This window comes from Castor canadensis, chromosome 10, assembly GCF_047511655.1.
Source record: "Castor canadensis chromosome 10, mCasCan1.hap1v2, whole genome shotgun sequence".
NCBI classification, from domain to species: domain Eukaryota; kingdom Metazoa; phylum Chordata; class Mammalia; order Rodentia; family Castoridae; genus Castor; species Castor canadensis.
In genome coordinates, this window is record NC_133395.1 from 55,098,353 (window position 1) to 55,120,102 (window position 21,750).

General features: G+C 41.5%; 1 protein-coding gene across 1 annotated transcript; it reads right to left on the reverse strand.

Annotated features, from left to right (window-relative positions):
* Positions 1-4,211: 4,211 nt before the first annotated feature.
* On the reverse strand, positions 4,212-6,844 carry LOC109700796 (kelch repeat and BTB domain-containing protein 7). The gene has a single exon (XM_020186116.2). It carries the CDS (start codon positions 6,833-6,835, stop codon positions 4,763-4,765), a length of 2,073 nt encoding a protein of 690 aa, XP_020041705.1. The 5' UTR covers positions 6,836-6,844; the 3' UTR covers positions 4,212-4,762.
* Between the last annotated feature and the right edge of the window lie 14,906 nt (positions 6,845-21,750).

Sequence of the window (21,750 nt, forward strand, 5' to 3'; positions counted from 1 at the left end):
AATCCCCTCAATGGCTCTAAAAATAACATCAGTTAATTCTTACGGGATTAATCATATTTTCTATAAAATTTGCCTAACAATTTTATCAAATTTGCTAAAACAAATATTCATTTCCTTTTTTTTTTAGGGGGGAAGGTGGGGTAGAAGAGTCTCACTATAGGCCCAAGCTGGCCTATAACTCATCACACCAACCTTAAACTCTCACTCCTTCTGCCTCAGCCTCCTGAGTGCTAGGATTACAGGTATGCACCACCAAGCCTAGCAAACACATATCCTTTTGAAGATAACTGTAAATATAAAAGGGCATTGAATTTTTAAACAGATTTGAGAAGGATATTTTGCAGTGCTGGGGATTGAACCCAAGGCTCTGTATATGCTAGGTAAGAGCTCTAATACTAAGCCATACCCTCTTGGAATGGACAGACAAAATAAAACCACTAAAAAGTAACTTAGGCCAGGTGTCAGTGGTTCTAGCCTGTAATCCTAGCTACTCAGGAGGCAGAGACCAGGAGGATCAAGGTTCAAACCAGCCCAGGCAGAGTTCCAGAGACACTATCTTGAAAAAGCCCATCACAAAAAAGGGCTGGCAGAGTGGCTCAAGGTGTAGGCCCCAAGTTCAAGCTCCAGTGTCCCCCCTCCAAAAAAAAACTAACTTAAAATGATCCCAAGAGTTCAAATCCAAAGGTGACTATATAGATGTCTACATTCTGATTGCTAGACTTAAGGATTTCAAAAAACAGTCAACTTTCTTTTAAAGTTTAGGGAATGACATCAGGCAAAACACTGGTTCCTAGTTTAATGAGAAGCAAATAGCAATCTTATTTTTTTACTACATTTTAGACAGATTCCTTTTGGTTAAATGCCCTTTTCCAACTACCTGTTTTCCTGCTCATTATTTGTTTTTTGTTTTTGTTAGTACTGGGGTTTGAACCCAGGGCCTCACTCTTGCACTCTTACTGGTTGAGCCACTCTACCAGCCCCTTTCCTGCTTATTAAAGAATTTTTACCACTTACATATATTTCTAATAAATAGTAATGATGTTGGCAGTTTGAAGTAACTAAATCATGTATTTTGCTTTAAAATCAAATATTCACATAACTTCCCTGGACAGTAATCATTATCACTTACATTTATATAATACTTCAGCTTCAAAACCTTTATATATTACACATATAAATGTATTATACATATATATGCATTAGCTCATTTGATTTTTCCCTTTAAGTAATTTATCACATAATGAAATTTGAATTTTAGAAATGTCAACTTTGCCTTTTTCTGAGTTTATCATTAATTTTCACATCTTGTTCAGTTGGTAGAAGTATATTATTTCTTTAACTTTGTTTTAGGAATAACATAATGGCACTCCTTACTTGAAAAACATTTGAGTTGTGCTATCTTCTGAAAAAAATGCAAATTCCTTTTTGTAGAAGTGTGCATGAACTTCAAGTATCTTTATATCCTTCAAATTATGAAAATATGAACATATACATTTCCTTGGGGAATGAATCAAAAAAGCTTCATGATATTTTCAACTATAATTCAGGTACCAAAACAGAACACTACCCAACTAGAGGAAATAGAAGGTAACAAATTTAATCCTAGCACCAAGTTTAAGCAATTTACTAAATTAGTCTTGTTTTATCTTTTTGAAAACACCAACGCCACTTTTTATTTTTTTTTGGAGAAAGTCTTGCTATATAACCCAAGCCTACCTTGAACTCATGATCCTCTTGCTTCGCCCTCCCAAGTGCTGGGATTATGGGATAACAGGCAGGTGCTGCCACCACTAAACCTGGTCACTTTTTTTGTATTTTTGGCAGGAGACAAGACTGGAGTTTTGAACTCAGGGCTTTGTGCTTGCAAAGCAGGTACTCTACTGCTTGAACCACACCTCCAGTCCATTTTGCTCTGGTTATTTTGGAAATGGGGGTCTTGTGAACTATTTGCCCAGGCTGGTCTCAAATGGTAATCTTACTCAGCCTCCAAGTAGATTACAGGTGGAAGCCATTGGAGCCCAGCTTCTGGCTGTCACGTATTTGAATTTAAAAGTATTTGAAATAATTTAGGTTCTCAGCATTTCAGAATATAGGCACATAGATACAAAGGATAATTGTAAGGTGAATCTAAATTTTACAAATAAGAGCCCTGGAAATGACATTATATTGAGCATTTGCTAAAAGATGTGATTAACTGAAAACTAAACATGGGAGCTTTCTTGTCAAGAGTTTCAACACTGCTAGTTGTGTTACTGCACAGCATGGCTTTTATATATTTAGCACAATCACTGAATTAGTCAGGAAATCTGGGGTTTAGTACCAGTTTTATTTATAACTAACCATGTACAAATCACTTATCTATAAAATAATAGTTAACATCTACACCCTAATTCACAAATATATCACAAAACTAAAATCCTTCCCAAGAAAAAAATCACTGTAAACCAACATATTACTAATATTTCACATAGGCGTCAACTTAAAGGTTGAGGGTGACAAATTTGAGAATTTCTCTTTTACACATCAGTTGCAGACCTCAACTGTGCAGATGGATAATATGGTGGAGGTAAACATTGTCATGTGTCAACCTTATAGAAAGAAAAGCTATCAATAGAAGTTAATGGTGAATAAAATGGCCCAAAAATAAGAGAATTGAGAAATAGATTTCTATGTGAAGGGCAGGGCATGTAACATCCACGAAAGCAAATAGAACAACATTTAGCCTGATGCCACTAAGCATGGTTATCCCTTTGAAGGAACAGGTACTGCTAGGGCAAGAATCTTATTTCAATAGATACGATGTTATAGATTATCCAAACAGCCAATCTAAGTGATGAATAAAACATTATTTGTGGGATTTATTTTATCTTTTTTTTTCCTTTTGTTTTCCATTCAAAATTTCACTTTTCCTCATCCCAGACCAGAATCCTTTGTCCTCTGCCAGAGTATAAGAAATGTTAGCATTCTGTCACTACATAATAAACACTGAGGAGTAATTTAGCATATTATTGAATAAAGTTTCAGGAAGGTAATTCTAAGAGAGTATAGAAAACTTTATACACCATAAACATCTGTATATGTACACCATTTACCATGTATATGTATTGTAACAACCATATGTATTAATTAACCTTCCAAAGGTAAGCACCTATTTAACAATGTCAGTTTTGTGTGATTTATTCTCTATCTCTGGATTTTCCCTTACATATGGCGACAGAAACGACTGGAGTATTGTACACAGAGAAACACAAAACAGACACAAATACTATAATAAAATAAACATGTATACCACTGCTTCTGGAAATACTTTCACTATTGGCCCCAAATGCCATCATCCACTTATGTTCTTTAACTGCCAACTTTTCATACAAAAATACCTTCAAGCTGATAAGCAAGAGCATTGACAGTGACTTACAAAACTTGTATTTCAAAACCAAACAAAGCAGTTCTATACACAGCGTAAAGTTTTAAAGTTCACTGCTGGCACTTGATTTTTAGAGATCATGAACACTAACTACTGATCTCAATAAAATACTGCTTTTAGCTTATATATATTTTCAAAGCCAGTATTACTTCACAAAATCAGTAAAGGATAAATCACTTCCTGCTAAAGAATCTTCTAAGATGAACACTAAAACTATACAGCCAAATTATTTTAGAGAAGCAAACAAACTTTTTAAGACTAGGCATGACCAATGGATAAAAATTTACATTACTCAATTATATGTCCAGTGAAAAAAAGGGTTGTTCCTCTGAGGCAACCTAGCATGTACAGGTACAGATAAAAAATATGAGCTTATAAAACAAGTTACCTTTTTTTGTGGTTTAGAAGGGCACTTAAATAATTGGTGACACTAATAGATTGGATTTTTTTCATGGTAGAAATTGGTCACAGCAAAGCAAATATGCAGGGTTTTTTATTCAAAAATAAAAACTGATATTCCTTTAAAACAGTGGAATCCTGGTATTTTGAAAACTTTCTGTGACCTAATAAGGCCATTCATTATCAAAAGGAAATCACTACTCAGTAACTTTTATATATATATATATATATATATATATATATATATATATATTTATATATATATATATATATATATTTATATATATATATATTTATATAAATATATATATATATATATATTTATATATATATATATATATATATATATATATTTATATATATATATATATATATATATATTTATATATATATATATATATCTCCAGTTTTTTTGTCTCTGCAGAAGGGAAAGCAAATTAAATTTTTAGCAAACTGTTTAACTTAGAATACTAAAACCAGATTTAAAAATGTTAATCTGCTACTTTCATTATTTTGAAGGAAAATATACACCTTCAAAATTCACAATATTTCCCAGTTTGGTTTTATGATTAACAAATTAAACAACTAAATTTTTTGTGAGACTAAACAAAACTTAAGAATTAACTAAAAACTAAATTAGGATAATCAAACTATAAACATACTAAGTAATCAAAACAATGAGAAAAGCCAGCAAGATTTCTAATCAATTATGTATTTTACTTTTGCATATTTTAATTCTGGACTTTTAGCAGAGTAAATTATTAAATAGGTTGGTTTCAGGGACTGTTTAAATTTTGTACATTACATTAGTATTTCAAAATATTGCCCTTTCTAAACCAAATCGGCAGTCCTAATCAACTTTTTTTTTTCAGGAAAATGGTTATCTTTTAAAGATACATTCCACATAGTAAAAGAAACATCTTAGTGTTTCAAAAGTATTTACAAAGAACCCTGCTGATCCGGTGCATTTCGCTGAGGTGCTACCTGCACCCAAACTTCATCATCGGAAAAAGAACTTGAGCTTCCTGACTCTGAGTCCAGCTCACTGAATCCATCCAAGTCCCATTCAGTACTAGACTCACTCCGTGCATCATCTTCCTCAGTGATGAAACTCTGACCAGGTTCAAGACAGGAAGGATAAACACGAGCACAGAGGCAAATAAAGCCAGAGTCAAACTGCAAAAGGCCTAGCATGGTACCTATATTAATCCACTGGTCTTCCCTGGTATCATATTCATACACTGTCACACGGTTCTTTTTCCACTGCGGGGTGGTAGATGTGATGAGCAGCAACTTTTGGTCGTGATTGACGATCTGGTAGTTGTGAGTCTCTGAATCCAGGGGAATATTACTTATCCGCCTCCATTCTCCCCTAGCTGGGTTGTAGACTTTCATGACGGGGATGTCACAGATACAGTAAATCTCATCTTTAAAGACACAGGCTTCCTGAAAGTCACTTCGTTTAAGAGACGCACAGTTAAGCCACATATTATGGCTAGGATCATAGCACAGCATGCGCTTACTGTTGACAGCATAAAGATAGTTCTGGACCACTATTAGTTCAAAGGAATAAAACGAATGGGGTACAGGAGCCACCAGTGCCCATTGGTTCCTCTGAACACTGTAGCATTCCACTTCCTTCAATTTAACTCCAGTAATAGGGTCTCGCCCACCCAAAATGTAAATGTAGCCATTCAGATAGGCTACATCCATGCCCTCACGACACAACAAGCGATCTGCCAGTTGCTGCCAACTATTTTGGGCTGGTTTGTACACCCAGAGGTCTTTCCTGGGCTGGGCAGCTAGATAGATGTCATGGTCTGGAGAGACACAAACAGCTGAGGAGGTGATAGTCTTAGTGTGTGCCAAGCTGGTCAAAGGTGAAGGCATCGTGTAAATGTCCCCGGAGTATGGGTCATAGCAGAGAAAAGGATCTCTGGGGTGTCCAAAGAAGATCACCATCTCCTTGGCACACATACCCAGCCTCTGGGGGGGATTTTCTGCCACTGAGACAACAGAGCTGCTGTTGTTATTGCTGCTGCCGCTGCCACTGCTGTTTGGCACTGGTGCCAGAGACTTGGACATCGTGTCACCATAGCGCATCTGCAGGGCCCCTTCAATGATGTCGCGGCAGTACTTCTTCACCACGGGCTTGGTGAGCAGCCCTTCCAGATAGTCCTGGTCTTCTGGGGCGAAGTGGGCCCAGCGCACACACTTGAGCACTTCTGCAGCGCTGGGCCCGCGCTCTTTGGGGGCGGCCTCCAGCCACTGCACGGCCACGTGGCACACGGTCCTCTCGCTCTCGATGTCCAGGCTGTCCAGGCGCAGGACGGCCAGCAGCTGCGCCAGGGTCAGGTCTGCCAGCGTCTCCTCCCGGATGGCGCCCATCCTGCTCAGCTGCTTGAAGTTGTGCGCGATGAAGGACTGGGCCTGCGAGCGCAGCTTGTGATGGTCGAAGGCGTCGGCGAACTTGAGGATGGCCGTGCAGTTGGCCAGGTCCAGCCGGCGGGCGAGGAAGGAGGCGCAGGCCTCGCGCACGTACTCCAGCTGCAGCATGTCGGACGCCGCGTACAGCCGCTGCACGTTGGCCTCGCTCAGCGACACGCGGCCCGTGTAGCAGTAGTCCACCAGCACCTCGAAGGACTCGGCGTCCACGTCGTGCATGGTCACGTTTGCCTGCTGGCTCTCGTACATGCCGCCCGTGAACATGCTCTTGAAGTAGGGGCACGCGGCGGCCAGCACGTTGCGGTTGCAGGAGAACAGGCGACCCGTGCCCGGCCCGCTGCCCGGCGTCACCACCTCAATGGTCACGTCGCACAGCAGGCGGGCGTCGTAGAAGGACTTGAGCTGCGCCAGCAGGGCTGCAGAATGCGCCGAGTCCTTCAGCTCCTCCGGGCCCGTGAAAAACGCCGACACCGACGGCTTGGACATCCTCTTGGGCCGCCTGCCGCCGCGGGGACTGGAGAGGCGGCGAGAGCGCGGGCCGTCTTCCCGGGACTGCATGCTGGACATGGCGGCGGGGCGCTGCGGCGAGAACGGCTGCAGCACCGGCTCCTCCTCACCCTTGGCTTCGCTCGCTGACGCTGAGGCGGCGGCGTCCCACAACAGACCACGGAGACCGCCGCACTGACTTAACTCGGCCCCACGCCGCAGTGCCGCCTCCCTTTATCGCGTAGACAGTGCCTGACTCACCGTTCACGTTCCGCGCCCTTTCTCCGCCTCGGCTCGCCCCACTTGACCGCCAGCTGCAGCCTCGAGAGCCGCCACTGCCGCGCTGGCGATACCAGTAGGCGCCCCGGCGAACTACCGCTCCCAGGTTGCCTTTCGTGCCTCGAGGCATGATGGGGCCGCCCAAATTTCCGGACGTAGACGGGCGAGTGGGCGCCGCTTTGCATGCTGGGAGTTATAGTTCCTGTAATGGAGCGAGGTTTCCTATGGTTGAAAAGTTTTAACAGAATCGGAAAACGTTAATTCCCCAGGAGTTGATGGTTAAAAGGTTTGGCTTTGAAGTCCAGAGTAGAAGCTCCGTTTTGTTCGTCATTGTGTGACTTCTCTCTGTAAATTTTTCCTTTTTTGTAAAGTGGTAATAACAATTTTTACTGGTTTGTGTGAAGATTGAATGATATTTATTAACATAGGCTACTTTAATATTGTTATTAGAAGACTCAGAAAGCGCTAGACCATGACTAGAGTATCAAGTCAATAATTGTCAGCTTATTTATTAATTTATTTGGCGGTACCGGGGTTTGAACTTTCTACCACACCCCTAAATCTTTGTGCTTTTAGTTAGTGTTGAAATAGGGTCTCACGTTATGCCCTGAGGCCTGGACCACGATACCCCTATTTAGGTTTCCCGCTCAGCCGAGATGATTGCGTGGGTCAGCATGTCAAGGTTTGATTGGTCATGACTGAGTCTCAGGAATTTCTTGCTTGGCTGGCCTTAAACTGCAATACTACCTATCTTTGCCTCCAGGGTAGCTGGGATTACACTATGAGCCACCTTGCCTGATTTGCATTTGTGAAAACTGAGGCATCCAGTGGTTTGAAATCATGAGCCTTAATATTAAAAACCCTTCAGATTTCTCTAAATAACTTACAGTTTTTAAATTTGTTCTTTGGAGAGTTTCTAAAGGGCATTAACCATATCTTAAATGTGAATCGAGATTTGTAGTTTCATTAGGAAGTCTTAGAGGACTAAGTAGAGGTCCTAGAAAAGAATAATAATGAATGGTCTCAAGTATGCAAATCAGGCATAGAAAAACTTGTGGTTTAGTTTTTTCACTAAGTGAAAAGTTTATCTCTGGGGAGCAAGAGTATATTCAGTGAGATTTTATTTGGAATGTTTTCACGTTGTCTAATACAGGTCCTTTCACTCCCATTCCACAAATCAGTTGAAGGTTCTGCAGTTGTCAATATAAGTACTTTTAGTGAGAATTTTTAATCAAAATATTTCATCAAAACAAATTGGATGTCAGTGGCTCATGCCTACAATCCTAGCTACTTGGGAGGCTGAGATCAGGAGGATCAAGGTTCAAGGCCAGCCAGGGCAGATCTCCAAAATAACCAGAGCAAAATGGGCTGCAGGTGTGGCTCAAGGTTAGTGTACTTGCTTTGCAAGCATGAAGTCCTGAGTTCCAGCCCCAATCTCACAATCAATGAATCCATAAATTGCTAGGCAGAAAATTATTTCAACAAAAATACTATAAAAAACACATAATTCCTGGAGTTCACCATCCATATATATTCTAACATTTCTTGAATTAATATGGTACAATCTATGCTTTATAAAATTATTTTTATATGTATTAATATTATTAGTTAAGCCAGGTGGAAGCCCACACCTGTAATCCTATACACAGGAGACAGAGATCAAGATACTGCGTGCTGGTGTGAAATGTTGTAGGCCGGTGTCTAGGGTTCTTGCCTTCACAGGCCAGAGAACTGGCTTGTGAGGCAGCTGATTGACTAGTGAGACAAGGCAGGTACACAAAGTAAGATTTATTAGAGAGAAAGGAAAGGCTACAGCTAGAGCAATGCAGTGGAACCCAGAAACCAGTGCCTCCCTGCTGAGGTGAAGGCTGGGGCTTTTTATGGATGCTTTAACTCTGGGTTAGGGTAAGGGTTATGTGGGTTTTTTCCATTGGCCATGGATTTGCGTGCACAGGCTCTCTTCGATGAGCTGGTCTGTTTGCCCCTTACAGTGGGGAAACAACCTTGAGAGCATTCTGTTTATCAGCCCTGTGTCAGATTTATGAGACCCTGTGTCTCCTCCTCAGGGTGTAGGAATGCAGATTTGTAACTCCTTCTCAGAGTGCAGGGCTCATAGTGCTCTCCATGGGGGATGGAGTACTCATTTATCTGTCCTTTAGGTTCCCAGACCCAACAAGGAGGATCGTGTTTCAAAGTCCTGGCTAATAGTTTGTGAGACCCTATCTTGAAAAAACCCATCACAAAAAAAGGGCTGGTGGAGTGGCTCAAGGTATAGGCCCTGATTTCAAGCCCTCCTACCACAAAAAAATTATTCAATTTTCAAGATCAAGTACTTAGAGGTTGATTTTTAAAGCAAACTTCAAATATAAGAGAGACTTAGTAGACATTATCAGTAACACTGATTGTTTTCTTACCAACACTGAACCCTATTCAAGTATTCAAGGGAAAGAAAAATTTAAGAATGTTAACAAATTGGTAAAATATACACCATTAACATTTATTTTTAAATTTTTAAGTATATATATGTATATATACATATATATATACATACATATATATATACATATGTAAAGTACATTTAAATTATTTTATAATCATCACTATCATAAATTTTCAGGACTTTCCATCTTGCAAAACTCATTAAATAACACCCCATTCTCCCAACTTCTGCCATCACCATTCTACTTTCTGTCCCTATGACTTTGACTACTTTTGGTACCTTACATAAATTCAGTGATTTTTAACTACTTTATATCTGTCCTTACTGTTATTTGGTTTAGATTAATCTTTCACAGGACCCCAAATATTTGTTAGATATGGTACCCTCATATCCCATAGAATTTTCTGTCATTTGCAAATATTTCAGATCTGTGATGATTGATACAGTAGTGAGAAGCCTTGAATATTTGAAATGTGGCTGGTACAACTGAGAAACCAAATTTTAAATTTTAAAAATGCACCATTAATCTCAACCACTGTAATACAATGCAATGGAGAAAGGAAAGTCTTTTCAACAAATGACTTTGGAACAACTAGATTAGAATGTAAGACAAAAATTAACCTTGTTCCCTTCCTTAGACACTAAGAAAAAATTAATTCAAAATGGAACCTAATATTAAATGGAAGAGCATAAACTATAAAGCTTCTATAATAAAAGAAGACTATCTTCATGGTTTGGGGGTTGACAAAGATTCCTTAGGACAAAAAAAACAATAACTAAAAGAAAAAAAAAGTTTACTTCAACACAATTCTAAGCGTCTGCTCATTATAAACAGTGAAAACAAAACAAAAAAAAGGAAACTGGGGAAAATATCTGATGGCTAATAAACATGAAAAGATGATCAGTGTCATTTGCCATGAGTGAATGCAAATGAGGGAACAGCACACCAACCAGAATGACTAAACTTAAAAAAAAAAATACTAAATATTGATGATGGTATGGTGCCATTAGGACCCTTGTATATTTTAAATGTAAATATAAGTTGGTATATCTACATTAGAAAGCTCTTGATAGTTTCTTTTAATCACCTGGTAAGTTCATTCCTAGGCCTAAGGGTAATGGAAACATATATCCGTAAAAACACTTGTATTAGAATTTTCATAATAGCTTTATTCACAGTAGCCAAAAACAGCAAACAACTTACATGTACATCAACAATATAAAAAAGTAGTGTATTTCAGCAGTGTAATACTACTCAAAAATAAAAAGAAACAACCTCTGATGCATGTAATATTGTAAACAATTCTCAAAATTTTTATGTTGACTGAAAGAAGGCAGAGAAATAAGAGTTCCTACTGGCTGTGTGCTGGTGACTCACAACTGTAATCCTTGCTACTCAGGAGGCAGAGATCAGGAATATAATATTGAGTTCAAGTTCAGCCTGGGCAAAAATTGAGACCCTATTGCAAAAATTTGCACCACAAAAAAGGGCTGGTGCAATGGCTCAAGTTGTAGAGCATCTGCCTAGCAAGTGGGTAAGTCCTGTGTTCAAACCCCAGTAGTGCCGTCCCCCAAAAAAACAAACCATACTGTATAGCCATTTATGTGAAGTTTCAGAGCAGTGAATATAAACTTTGGTGAATAAAAACCATAATGACAGCTGCCAGCATTGGGTGAGGGGCTTTTTGCTAGAAAGAAACATGAAGAAACTTTGAGAGGTGAAGCAAATTTTTTTTTATAATTTGGGGCAGGTGGTTACACAGGTGAATGCAGTTACCAAATTAATGAGCAGTATTCCTCAGATCCGTGCATTCATGTGCTCTGAATTAAAATTCTCTTAGAAGGAGCTCCTTCATAATTGCTGACACCAAACAAGTTTGCAAAACACTTTTGTAAGAAATCATCGTTGTTAGGAAAAACGCTGCTCACAAAGAAAGCTCACAAGAAAAGTCTCATGTCCATAGAGCAAAGTTTAATTGCAGGCCCAAACTGCCAGGCTGGCTGGGAAAAAGATGGCACAGCAGCGATTCTGGGCCAGGCTTGGCTTTTATAGAAGGGGGAGGTTAAGGAAATTAGTGCATGTGTGGTAGTCTCTGGTAGGGATGGGGCTGTCTTAGAGTGTGGGTATTTCTGTTAAGGGCAGGGCTGTCCTTGGAAGTTTCTCAAGTGAGGCCTGAGGATAAAATGGCTGCTGATTTTTAAATGGTGACATTTTGTTTTATCGTTCCCCCATTTTTTCTTTAATAATGATGAGGGTAGGGGCTGAGGATCAGGAATTGGGGCAAAGCAGTGGTCTCTTTAGCTGCTTCCTGCTGGCAGGGGGTGTTTTATGGGGTAAGATCCTCAGATTCCTGTGGTGTCCTGGTAGGTTGATATCCCTGGAGTTACAACTGGTTAAACTTTTGATTAGCAATAGCAGACATGTAGTATGATACAAGGGAAGAAACTTAAGAATAGGAGAGCAAGAACATAGGCATTAGGATGGGCATTAGCCAGGAGAACCACTGTGAAATCTTGTTCCCTAGACAATTTCAAGTGTCTTCCAATTCTCTTCTCCGTTATCACCTTTTGGGACCTCCTGCAGTCCATCCTTCAATCCTTCACAAACATAAGTGGAACTATCATACACTGGACAAAGAGTCAGATTGACATCAAAAGCAACATGTAACTTAAACAGACAACAATATAAAGGGAGACAATGCTGAGTGTTTAAAGGAAAACATCTCAATTTTAACTCTTTGCAAGCAGTATGGAATTAACTACCAATTCCAAGTTACACTAAGGTAAGTTTGGCTGATGGAAGCTAGGAGACAATACTGGGGTTCCTCGGTGCAAGAAAGTTCCTCGGTGCAAGAAAACTGCGTAGTGTTTTGGAGCATCTGCTTCAAGCAGTGTTAGAAATTCCCTTGGGTGAACTGAGGAACAGGGTGCACTTATATTTTGCTTTTGGTAAAATCCAAAATCCCTGACAATTATCTTGATAAAACAAAAACCCACTTTTAGACATATGTTAGTATATTAAGATTTTACCTTAAATTTTAGCCTCAGAGAAATTTCAAGACAAGCTTTAAATTATACCTAACTCAATATAAACTTATGAGGTTTAAGACCATAATTTGTATCTTGAAACAACCTTTGCAAAAACCTAAATTTAGATAATATTGTTTTTAATGAAATACTTTCAGCAACCTTATAACTTAAAATAAGATGCAGGAAGAAAAGTAATTTAAACTATCCTTTTACAACAGCTGTAGGCCCCAAAGTGACCATGCGGAGAGGAGTGATCTGGCCAAGAGATTCTTTATTGCCAAGTGGGAGAGGGAGAGAGCCAAGAGAGCGAGGGAGGGAAGGGTAGGGGCTTCACTCAGTCTCACTCAGTGAGACTCAGCATGATCTGATTGGTTAGGATCTTATGATTCATGCTGATTGGAGGTTGGGGCAGAAGGAGAGTTCAAGCTAGACTTGAGGCAGGACCATGAGGGAAGGGAGGGTTAGTTGGCAAACAATGTTGGGGTGCTGAGCCTCATGATGGCGTACACCCAGGCTCCAAAAATGAAGATTTCCTCTTCCCTGAAGTTGATGAAGGTCCCTTGTAGCCATAGGTCGTAAAGAGTCTTGAGCCAATCCTCTGACCTCCACATGGTGGGTATCAGCCAACTATCCTCGTGTTTTGGAGAGGTTGGTATCCCTGGAGGTACAACTGGTTAAATTTTTGATTAGCAATAGCAGACATGCGGTATGATACAAGGGAGGAAGCTTAAGAATAGGAGAGCAAGAACACAGGCATTAGGATGGGCATTGGCCAGGAGAACCACTGTGAAATGTTGTTCCTTAGACAATTTCAAGAGTCCTCCAATTCTCTTCTCCATTTTTCTAATTGTTTCTTGAGAGGTGCAGCCATTGGGGGAACCCATTGAGCTTGACAGCAGTGGGTGTCATGAGAATGATACGATGAGAGCTGGTCCACCGAAGTCCCAATGGAGAGGGTAGAAGATCCTTTAGGAGAACAAAATCCCCTGGTTTAACAGAAATTGTTATAGGGTGGGGCAGGATCTGGTCTGCATGCTCTCTGAGAAGTTCCCTGAGAAGGTTAAGGTAAGGTAGGTAGTCAGCCAGAGGAGCAGAGTCTGTTGGAGGCAAATTTTCTAAGAGAAATGGGTGGCCATACATTATTTAAGACCTAAATAGGAATATTAGGAGGAACATAAAAAGCTGTCTGCTATGGGACTGCATACCTAGGGATACGGATTCTGCAAAATCCTGAACTCCCAAGAAAGTTCTAAGCTGCTTTATGGTATTGGGGGGGAGGGAAACAGAAGATTGGGTTGATGCACTCATGAATCAGGGAGTAAGTCTGTCCCTTTAAGGCCACACCTAGGTAGGTGACCTGTGGGAGGCAGGGGCTGTCAGGATTTAGGTTAAGTGTAACACTCTTGGATAAAAGAGAGCTCTATCTCATTTTATATAACTTTGTAGATGTTTGTACCATATTTAGATAAAGTATAGAGCTTGACAAGATCAGCAGAAAACGCAAATAATTTTTTTGATAAAATCTTTCTCTTTAATGGTTTTTTGTAGATGCTACTCAGAGCAGAACAATATTAAGATAACCTTGTTATTTTATAGACATAGAGAATTTGATTTAGTTTGACATGACCCTAAAAATCTTTTAGGCAACTCTTAGACTATACTCAACTTTAACTTTATCACACACCAAAGCTTTTTATTATACACTTTTAAAACTTACTCAAACATTTATATAACATACTAAACCCTTTGATGGCTTGTCCTAATCCATCCTATTTGAAACAATCTTTAGGACAAATCCTTCTTTACAAAATCTTTTCTCATCTGAAAACATTCCTTTTTTCTTTAACTTCTCAAAAAATACATTCACTACCTATCTATATCCTTTCCAGTTGTTTACTTTGTAACTTGTATTTTAAAATTAACTTTTATAAGAATTTTGAATTTATTATGGGGTCTGGAGCAACTAATTAGTAGCCCTTGTTGTTTTAAGGAATTTATGATGGGCATAAGGTCTCATCATCCCTCAGGCTTGAGGGGATATTGTTTTAGGTGTGGAAACTGTGAGGGATCTTTGAGTTTTATTTGAATAGGGAGGGCCGTCCTGGCTCACCCTACACTCATCTCATCAGTCCACACTATGGAATCTTCTTTGTTTCTGAAGGAGAGGGCAGCAGAGATAGCTGCCTGGGGGGAGGAGAATTTGAGCTTTTAATTGAGATAGTAAATCCCGTCCCAGCAGGGACACTGGAGTTTTAGGTACTATGAGGAAAGAGTGACAGAAGAGGAGGTCTCCCCAAGAGCAGGCCAGAGGCTGGGTAAATTAGCACTCTAGGGGCTGGCCAGATTTGCCCCAAACAATAACTGTTGTCATTGGACTGGGGACCTGGAGAGAAAGGTAAAACAGAGAAATGAGCTCCACTGTCTAGCTGGAAAATGATATTTTGTTTTTCTGCCATCATGGCTACCCCGAAGCTCCTCAACATTGATGCCAAGAACTGGAGTGTGGACAGGAGGCCAGGACCCATCAATCCATAGGAGGTGGCACCTCGCCTTCCATTTGGAGGCAGGGGCACTTAGACCTCCAGTGGTTACCTTTGCAGAGAGGGCAGGGTCCTGGTTGGGGGCAGGGCTGTCTCCCAGGCTGTCCTCCCTTAAGCATTCTCTGCAGAAGTGCCCTTCCTGTCCACCATGGTAGCAAGTTCAGGATGCAGGCCCCACTCAGGTGGGGGCAGCAATGAGGTCATGGTGTCCCTTATCTTTTCTCTCCTGTTAGTAGTGTCCTGGACATACAGACATAGCTATACATACAGACATGGCTAGCTGTATTACTTGGTCCAATGACTTTTCTCCTTCAGCCACAGACTGAGTTTTCTACAGATATCTGGGGCTGACTGTTAGAAATTTATCTTTGAGGAGAACCTCTCTCACCTGTGACTCTGGGTCCACCATGGTATGCTTTCTGATAGCATCCTTAAGATGCTGCAGAAAAGTAAGGGGATTTTCTTCAGGCTGTTGCTGTAAAGCAAAGTTGTTATTTCACATTGCCACCTGATACTTGGGAGAGCAGGTCTATGAACCATTCTGGGCCTCAGTTTCCTCACTTGAAGAATGAGGGATCTGGTCTTGGTTAACTTTCTTCCACTATGAGATGGCTGAAGTGACATTAATGCCACTTATCTTCCTTACCATTTTTTTTTTGATTTAGCAATGTTGGGGAATTGAACCCAGGGCCTGTACATGCTGGGCAGACACTCTCCTACTAAGCTACTGCTTGAGCCATATCACTGGTCCCTTTTGGTGTGGATGTGTCAAGGGGAATGCCTGTGCCCCTGTAGGTAGGCACATTTATTCCCTCATTTCCAGGTGCCACTAGTATTGGGGCTCATTGTAAGTGGTAATCATTTCCAACCTGAGTGGCCTGGGCCAGAACCCATTACTTTTCTAATGAGAAAAGAGTCTGGCCTAATAGAAGCATAAAATCCTTTCATGTCAATTGAAAGGTTTGGATCACAGAAATAAAGGCTTGAATGTATTTGTCTGGGGCATCAGTATAGCTGTCCAGATGTTTTTTAATTTCCCTTAGATCTGATAGCTGGAAGGGGACATAGACTCACCCTCTTCCTACCATTACCTATTGAAGGGGGAAGCACCCATTAGGAGGTTCTGAATATTGGGGTGGCTTAGAAGGTAAGGGCAATTATGGAGCCAATCTGAGATGAAAGAAAATTTGCATAGGGGACCTCAGTTTTTTCCCTTTTATAGAAAAGGTCTAATTGGAGTATGGTATTGTAATTTAAGGAACCCTGTGAAGGCCACTTCTCTTAGTCACCCAAGGCATACTGAGGCCAGGCTGCAGTACAAAACTTTCAACATCTACAAGCCAGAAGACTGGAAGGTGCAGGTCCCATCTAGAAAGAACAAGACATTAGGATCCTGTCTTTTAGCTAACAGCAGGCAGCCTCTTTAATAAAGGCTATGTTTTTAAACAAAGGGACAAATTGTCTGTAAAGTAAGAGAAGGGCATTCAGAGGGCATCCCGGGCCAATAACAGTACCATACAGGACAACTAGTGTTAATGTTTGAAGGGAAAAACTTATGCTGAGGCTGAAAGTATAGAAAGGTTTAAATGAGAAGTTTATTATAGTAATGTCCATTTTGTGATTTCTGGGACTATAACCTTGAGGTAACAATTGGCTTACAAGGGCTGGGTCCCATTCCCCGAGGTGTGATGTGGGGCTAGGAGCAGGGCATGTGCAAGGCACCACTCCCTCCACACACACCTGGAACAAGCAAGCCTGACTGCTTAGGCCTGATCCTGTGCCCTGTCGCCCCTCTCGCCTTCCTATATACTCTGTGCACGTTTATTTTAGGGGAAGTGGCAGCAGGCCGCAGCCACCACCATGTGCAGCTGGTGGCCTAGGATGTGTTTTGGGTTGGCCTATGGACTCTTTTAGCTATGGCAGGCATTCCTGATGTGCACAAGCATGCCTATTTGCTTTCCTTCCTCCCCTTGTGGGAATGGAGTTAGGGTGTTAGTGTGGCAGTTGAAGTTTTTTTGTAAGTGCTTTTGCCTAGCAGCTGATTTAAAGTTACTTTAGCCTGAGAGGCCTGGCAAACTAGTTGGAATAACTTAAGTCATAAGGTACCATGCTATGAGTTTTTCATGGGAAGTGGGGTCCTAGTAAGCCCAGGGAGGGGAAGGCAGACAGAGAAAAAGGACACATGGTGAGACCATGGAGGAAGTAGAAAGGTGTCCTGACATCTTAGGTAAGGGAGAGCCTGGAGGCATGACACACACCTGAGGGATTAGCCATCACCTGTTCCTTTAGGTCATTCCCATTGACTGGTACTGGAACACTTTCAGCAACATGAAACCACTCTCTGGTTGCTGTCTCAGGAAAAAGGAGCATTAGACAGGGGGGGAAAGAGAAGCAGTCATCAGATGCCATAATCAAACAGGACTCCGCCAATGTAGCATGAGGCGTACCCGAATAAACCCGGGGCTTGGTCTCAGTCCACAGGGAGGGAGCATGAACTCTCCCAGAGCTGGAATCACCTTGAGGCCAGAGTTGGCAAGGAGGGGCTTGACACCATGATGGGAAAGTCCCTCAGGAAATAGGAAGAGACAAGCAGCCTGAGCAGCACAAGAAGTCTGCTTACATGGGGAAGGAGGAGGTTTGGGAGAGGATTTTGTTCATTTAGAAGCTGGTTTAGAGGCTAATAGAACCTGTGTAGGGGAACAGGAAGTACAGAGGGAGGGTTTGGTGCGGAGATAAGAAAAGGATTGGGTGTAGGGAAGTTCCTTCCATTTACCAGCATGCTCACAGAAATTGTATAAATCCCTTAAAATATTGGGATTGAAAGTGCCATTAAGTGGCCATTTGGAGGCATTGTCTAATGGGTATTGGGGCCATGCCTGATTACAGAGAAAAATGAGCTTTTGTGGCTTACGATCAGGCATTAGGCAGAGGGGCCCAAGGTCGGGCAGGAGACATCCCAATGGGGAGTCTGAAGGAATTTGGATGGTCCAACTCTCATGGTGAGGCCTGACCTGAGGAGAGATATGGGCGGGCATTCCCAAAATATCAGGTACTCAGGAGAGAGAGAGAGAGAGAGAGAGAGAGAGAGAGAGAGAGAGAGAGAAAGAGATGTGGAGTACCCAGAGGGAACGTCTTCACCCCAGGGCTCCACAGTCCCTAGTGGGGAACCCGGTTCCCAGGGACAGGAGTGAGCTGAGACCAAGCGCTAGGATTTCAAGGAAATGAGAGAGATCATGGCTCTGCATGTGAGGAGGACCCACCAAGAGAGAGGACCTTGAGGGAAGATTGGCCGGTGGTGGATGGCAATTGGAGGCATGCTGGTGCAGAGGAATTTCCCTGTAAGTTGTAAGGGAGTGATGTTTTCTAGGATTGGGGGTTCCGGCAAAGCAGTTCAGATCCCAGAGGAAGGGAATGGGAGTTGAGAGAGAGAGAGAGAGAGAGAGAGAGTGGGATGGGGTGAGGGAGGCCAGGAGAACAAGGTCAGTGCTGGGAGTGCGCCCCGATCTGAGTCATGGCACCAAAATGTTAGGAAAAACGCTGCTCACAAAGAAAGCTCACGAGAAAAGTCTTATGTCCATAGAGCAAAGTTTAATGGCAGGCCCAAACTGTCTGCCTGGCCAGGGAAAAGATGACAGAGCAGCGATTCTGGACCAGGCATGGCTTTTATAGAAGGGGGAGGTTAAGGAAGTTAGTGCATGAACAGTAGTCTCTGGTAGGGGTGGGGCTGTCTCAGAGCGTGGGAATTTCTGTTAAGTGCAGGGTTTTGGAAGTTTCTCAAGTGAGGTCTGAGGATAAAATGACTACTGATTTATAAATGGCGACATTATTGTTCTATCAATCATGAAGACAGTTGAGTCATAAAGACTTCTCATCTAGAGATGGATAGGTCAGCATCACTCCAGTTCATACAGATTAGCTCTGGAGATATTGTATTCCTTTTGCCTGAGTTTTAAGTGCCTCTGTGTGATATGAGGATTCACATTCTGTACTTCTCCAATTTTGTAGAATAGCACAAAAAGAAAGAAAGAAAAATGTAGAGTAGCTGAGTGCTTGGGTTTACAAATAAGCATTCTTTGACTCCTCCTCCTCAGTTTCAAGTTTTCTTGTAATTAGCATAATCCCCTGCAATGGAATCCACGTTGTTTGACAGGAAGAAAGATAAGCTGTTTTTTCTTGTTAATTTAGTCTTAGTCATCAAAGCCATGGTTTTAGTTCTTCAGGAATCATTAACTTCATTTCTGGTCATGAATGTTTTCAATAATGATATCTATTTAGGCCCTTTTGAGGAGGTTTGAGGTGTCTCATTGGTGTGCCACCATCTCCATTCCTGGGTGACCCCAATATTTTTCTCTTGAAGATCAGGTGTCTTCTTTCCTGGGGCACCCCCTTATCAGTTTTACCTCTGAATTTTTTTTTTAGCAAAAGTGATAGTAAAGTTTATGAGGAAAGGAATACACTTTCAATAGACTAAAACCAGGTCATCTCTACAGAGAGAATGAAGATGGCAATTATTTTTACCCTGGCACCAGTTTTTATTGAGGTGAAAAGGGCTTGGAGGGTTAAGTCCCTCCTGAGGACTTTAGTCCATGGGGTTGAAGTCACAGTTAAGGTCATATGGCAGGGTAGGCATACAGATTTACAAAGTAAAAAGTATTGGGTCCACCTGACCTGTTACAGTATGGTTAACAGGTCTGTCTGTATCTTTCTTTTGTTAATATGGTTTTAAGAACTGATGTTGACCCACATCAGAAACATCTTGTGACATCCCATGACCTTGGTGGGCTATTTGGATCCTAGCAGGAGCTTTTAAGGTTTCTTTTTCAGAGATCTTGAAGAAACTGTTAGGGTGAACAAAAAGAAGCCACATTAGGATTGGACCCCCCACCCTTGCAGGCAGCTTACTTCTACCACACTGCCCAGTGGAAGGACCACATCTAGCCTCAAGAAAATGAGAGCCACCACCTTGCCATAGGGTCCGGAGCTGAGCAACTTATCTACCTAATTACCACTTAGAGGAGTCTAGCTTCCCCTAGGGATGGTTAACTCCACTCCAGAATTTTCCCACCCAGTGGGGTTTCTCCTCCAGACCACTCCCCTATATCTACTGCAAGTCTGTAAGCAGCTATGGGCTCCAGCTCTCTTGCTGGGGACCCCCTCCTCAGGGCTCCTTCCTAAACAATAAATCCTGTGCTGGCGTTTGAACCATCTCTCTGCCTCTTCCATGCCTCTTTCATTGCTAATAGAAACCTCCATTTTATGTTTCCTTTCCATATCCCCATCACTGGTGACTAACTGCTAGCTAACATTCCCCACTCAAGGACTAAATATCCTGAAATCCTTTAGGGAACAGAAAGTTTGAAGTCAGTCTGGCTACCTCCTGCCAGTAAGTGGCATAGGTCTAGTCAGGCGTCTCTTGTCCTTGCTGCTGTCAATAAGGACAGCTGGAATCCTTTGAAGACCAGAACAAGTAATTATGTTCAAGGAGGAGTCATACTCAGCGTTTAGAAGTTATCTCTTGAGTTGCATCGTTTGTAGGTTTTTTTTTTTGTTGTTGCAGTACTGGTTTTTTTTTTTTTTTTTTTTTGCACTACTGGTGTTTGAACTACTCAGGGCCTACACCCTGAGCCACTCCACCAACCCTTTTTTGTGATGGGTTTTTCAACATAGGGTCTCAAGAACTATTGGCCCAGCTTTGAACTGCATCCTTCTGATCTCTGCCTCCTGAATAGCTAGGATTACAGGCATGAGCCACTGGTGCCCAGTTTCATTTGTAGTTTTATAGCCTCATTCAAAAACAGATAGCCCATGCCCATTCAAAACCCCAGAACTGCCCCCGCCCTACCCCCTCCAAAAAAAAAAAAGCAGACAGATCCAAGATCTGAGTCAAAACATGATTGGTCTGGGTCTGAGTCAAGATGTATTAGATTTGGGATCTCAGTCAAGGCACCAAAAATGTTACTGTAAAGTCTAGCACTGGTGTATACCTTGGTTCTTGTGTCTGGTGAGAGAAGAATTCAGGCAAGATGCAAAACATAGTGAAAATAACAGCAAAGCTTATTAGGAAAGGAATTTAATATAACAGATAAAAGTGGGTGGAAATGGGAGAAAAAGGAGAACCATTTTCTGCTTCCCATGAAATGGAAGTAAAGACTCTTTTCCCTCTGAATTTTGCTCCTGATTGGCTCTGACAGGTCTGTTTCTACAGTTTGATGTTAAGGTATCTGAAGACTTTGATTTCTGGATCCCATTTATCTGTTTTTATTCCAGCCACTGTAGTGTGTACCCTTTACAGCAAGTGCTACGACATAAACAGCCTATGAAGGTACAGTTTCTGCTCACCTTCTGAGACAGAATTTAGGTTCAATGTCATTTATAAGTGATTCACACAACTTCCTTCTCCTACTTCACCTGACTACCACCCCCCACTCTGCCCTACCAACTCAGTATCAGGCACTACCAGAAATATAGTCTAGGATTATTGGTATTGTTTTTACTCCCATTTTAAAAATAGCATTTATAGGTTGTTCACTCCTTTATTTCCATATTCAAAATGCCTAGGCTGACTGTAGGAATGCCTTCTGTTCTAAATAACATGTTTCAAACCTAGCATATCTTTTAAAATTGTAATTTTATTATTAAAAATCTTTGCAGCTGGGTGGCTCACACCTATAATCCTAGCTACTCAGCAGGCAACGATCAGGAGGATC

Bases quoted from the DNA above. Each gene is read 5' to 3' on its own strand.
- LOC109700796 (XM_020186116.2), bottom strand. From the start codon at position 6,835: ATGTCCAGCATGCAGTCCCGGGAAGACGGCCCGCGCTCTCGCCGCCTC.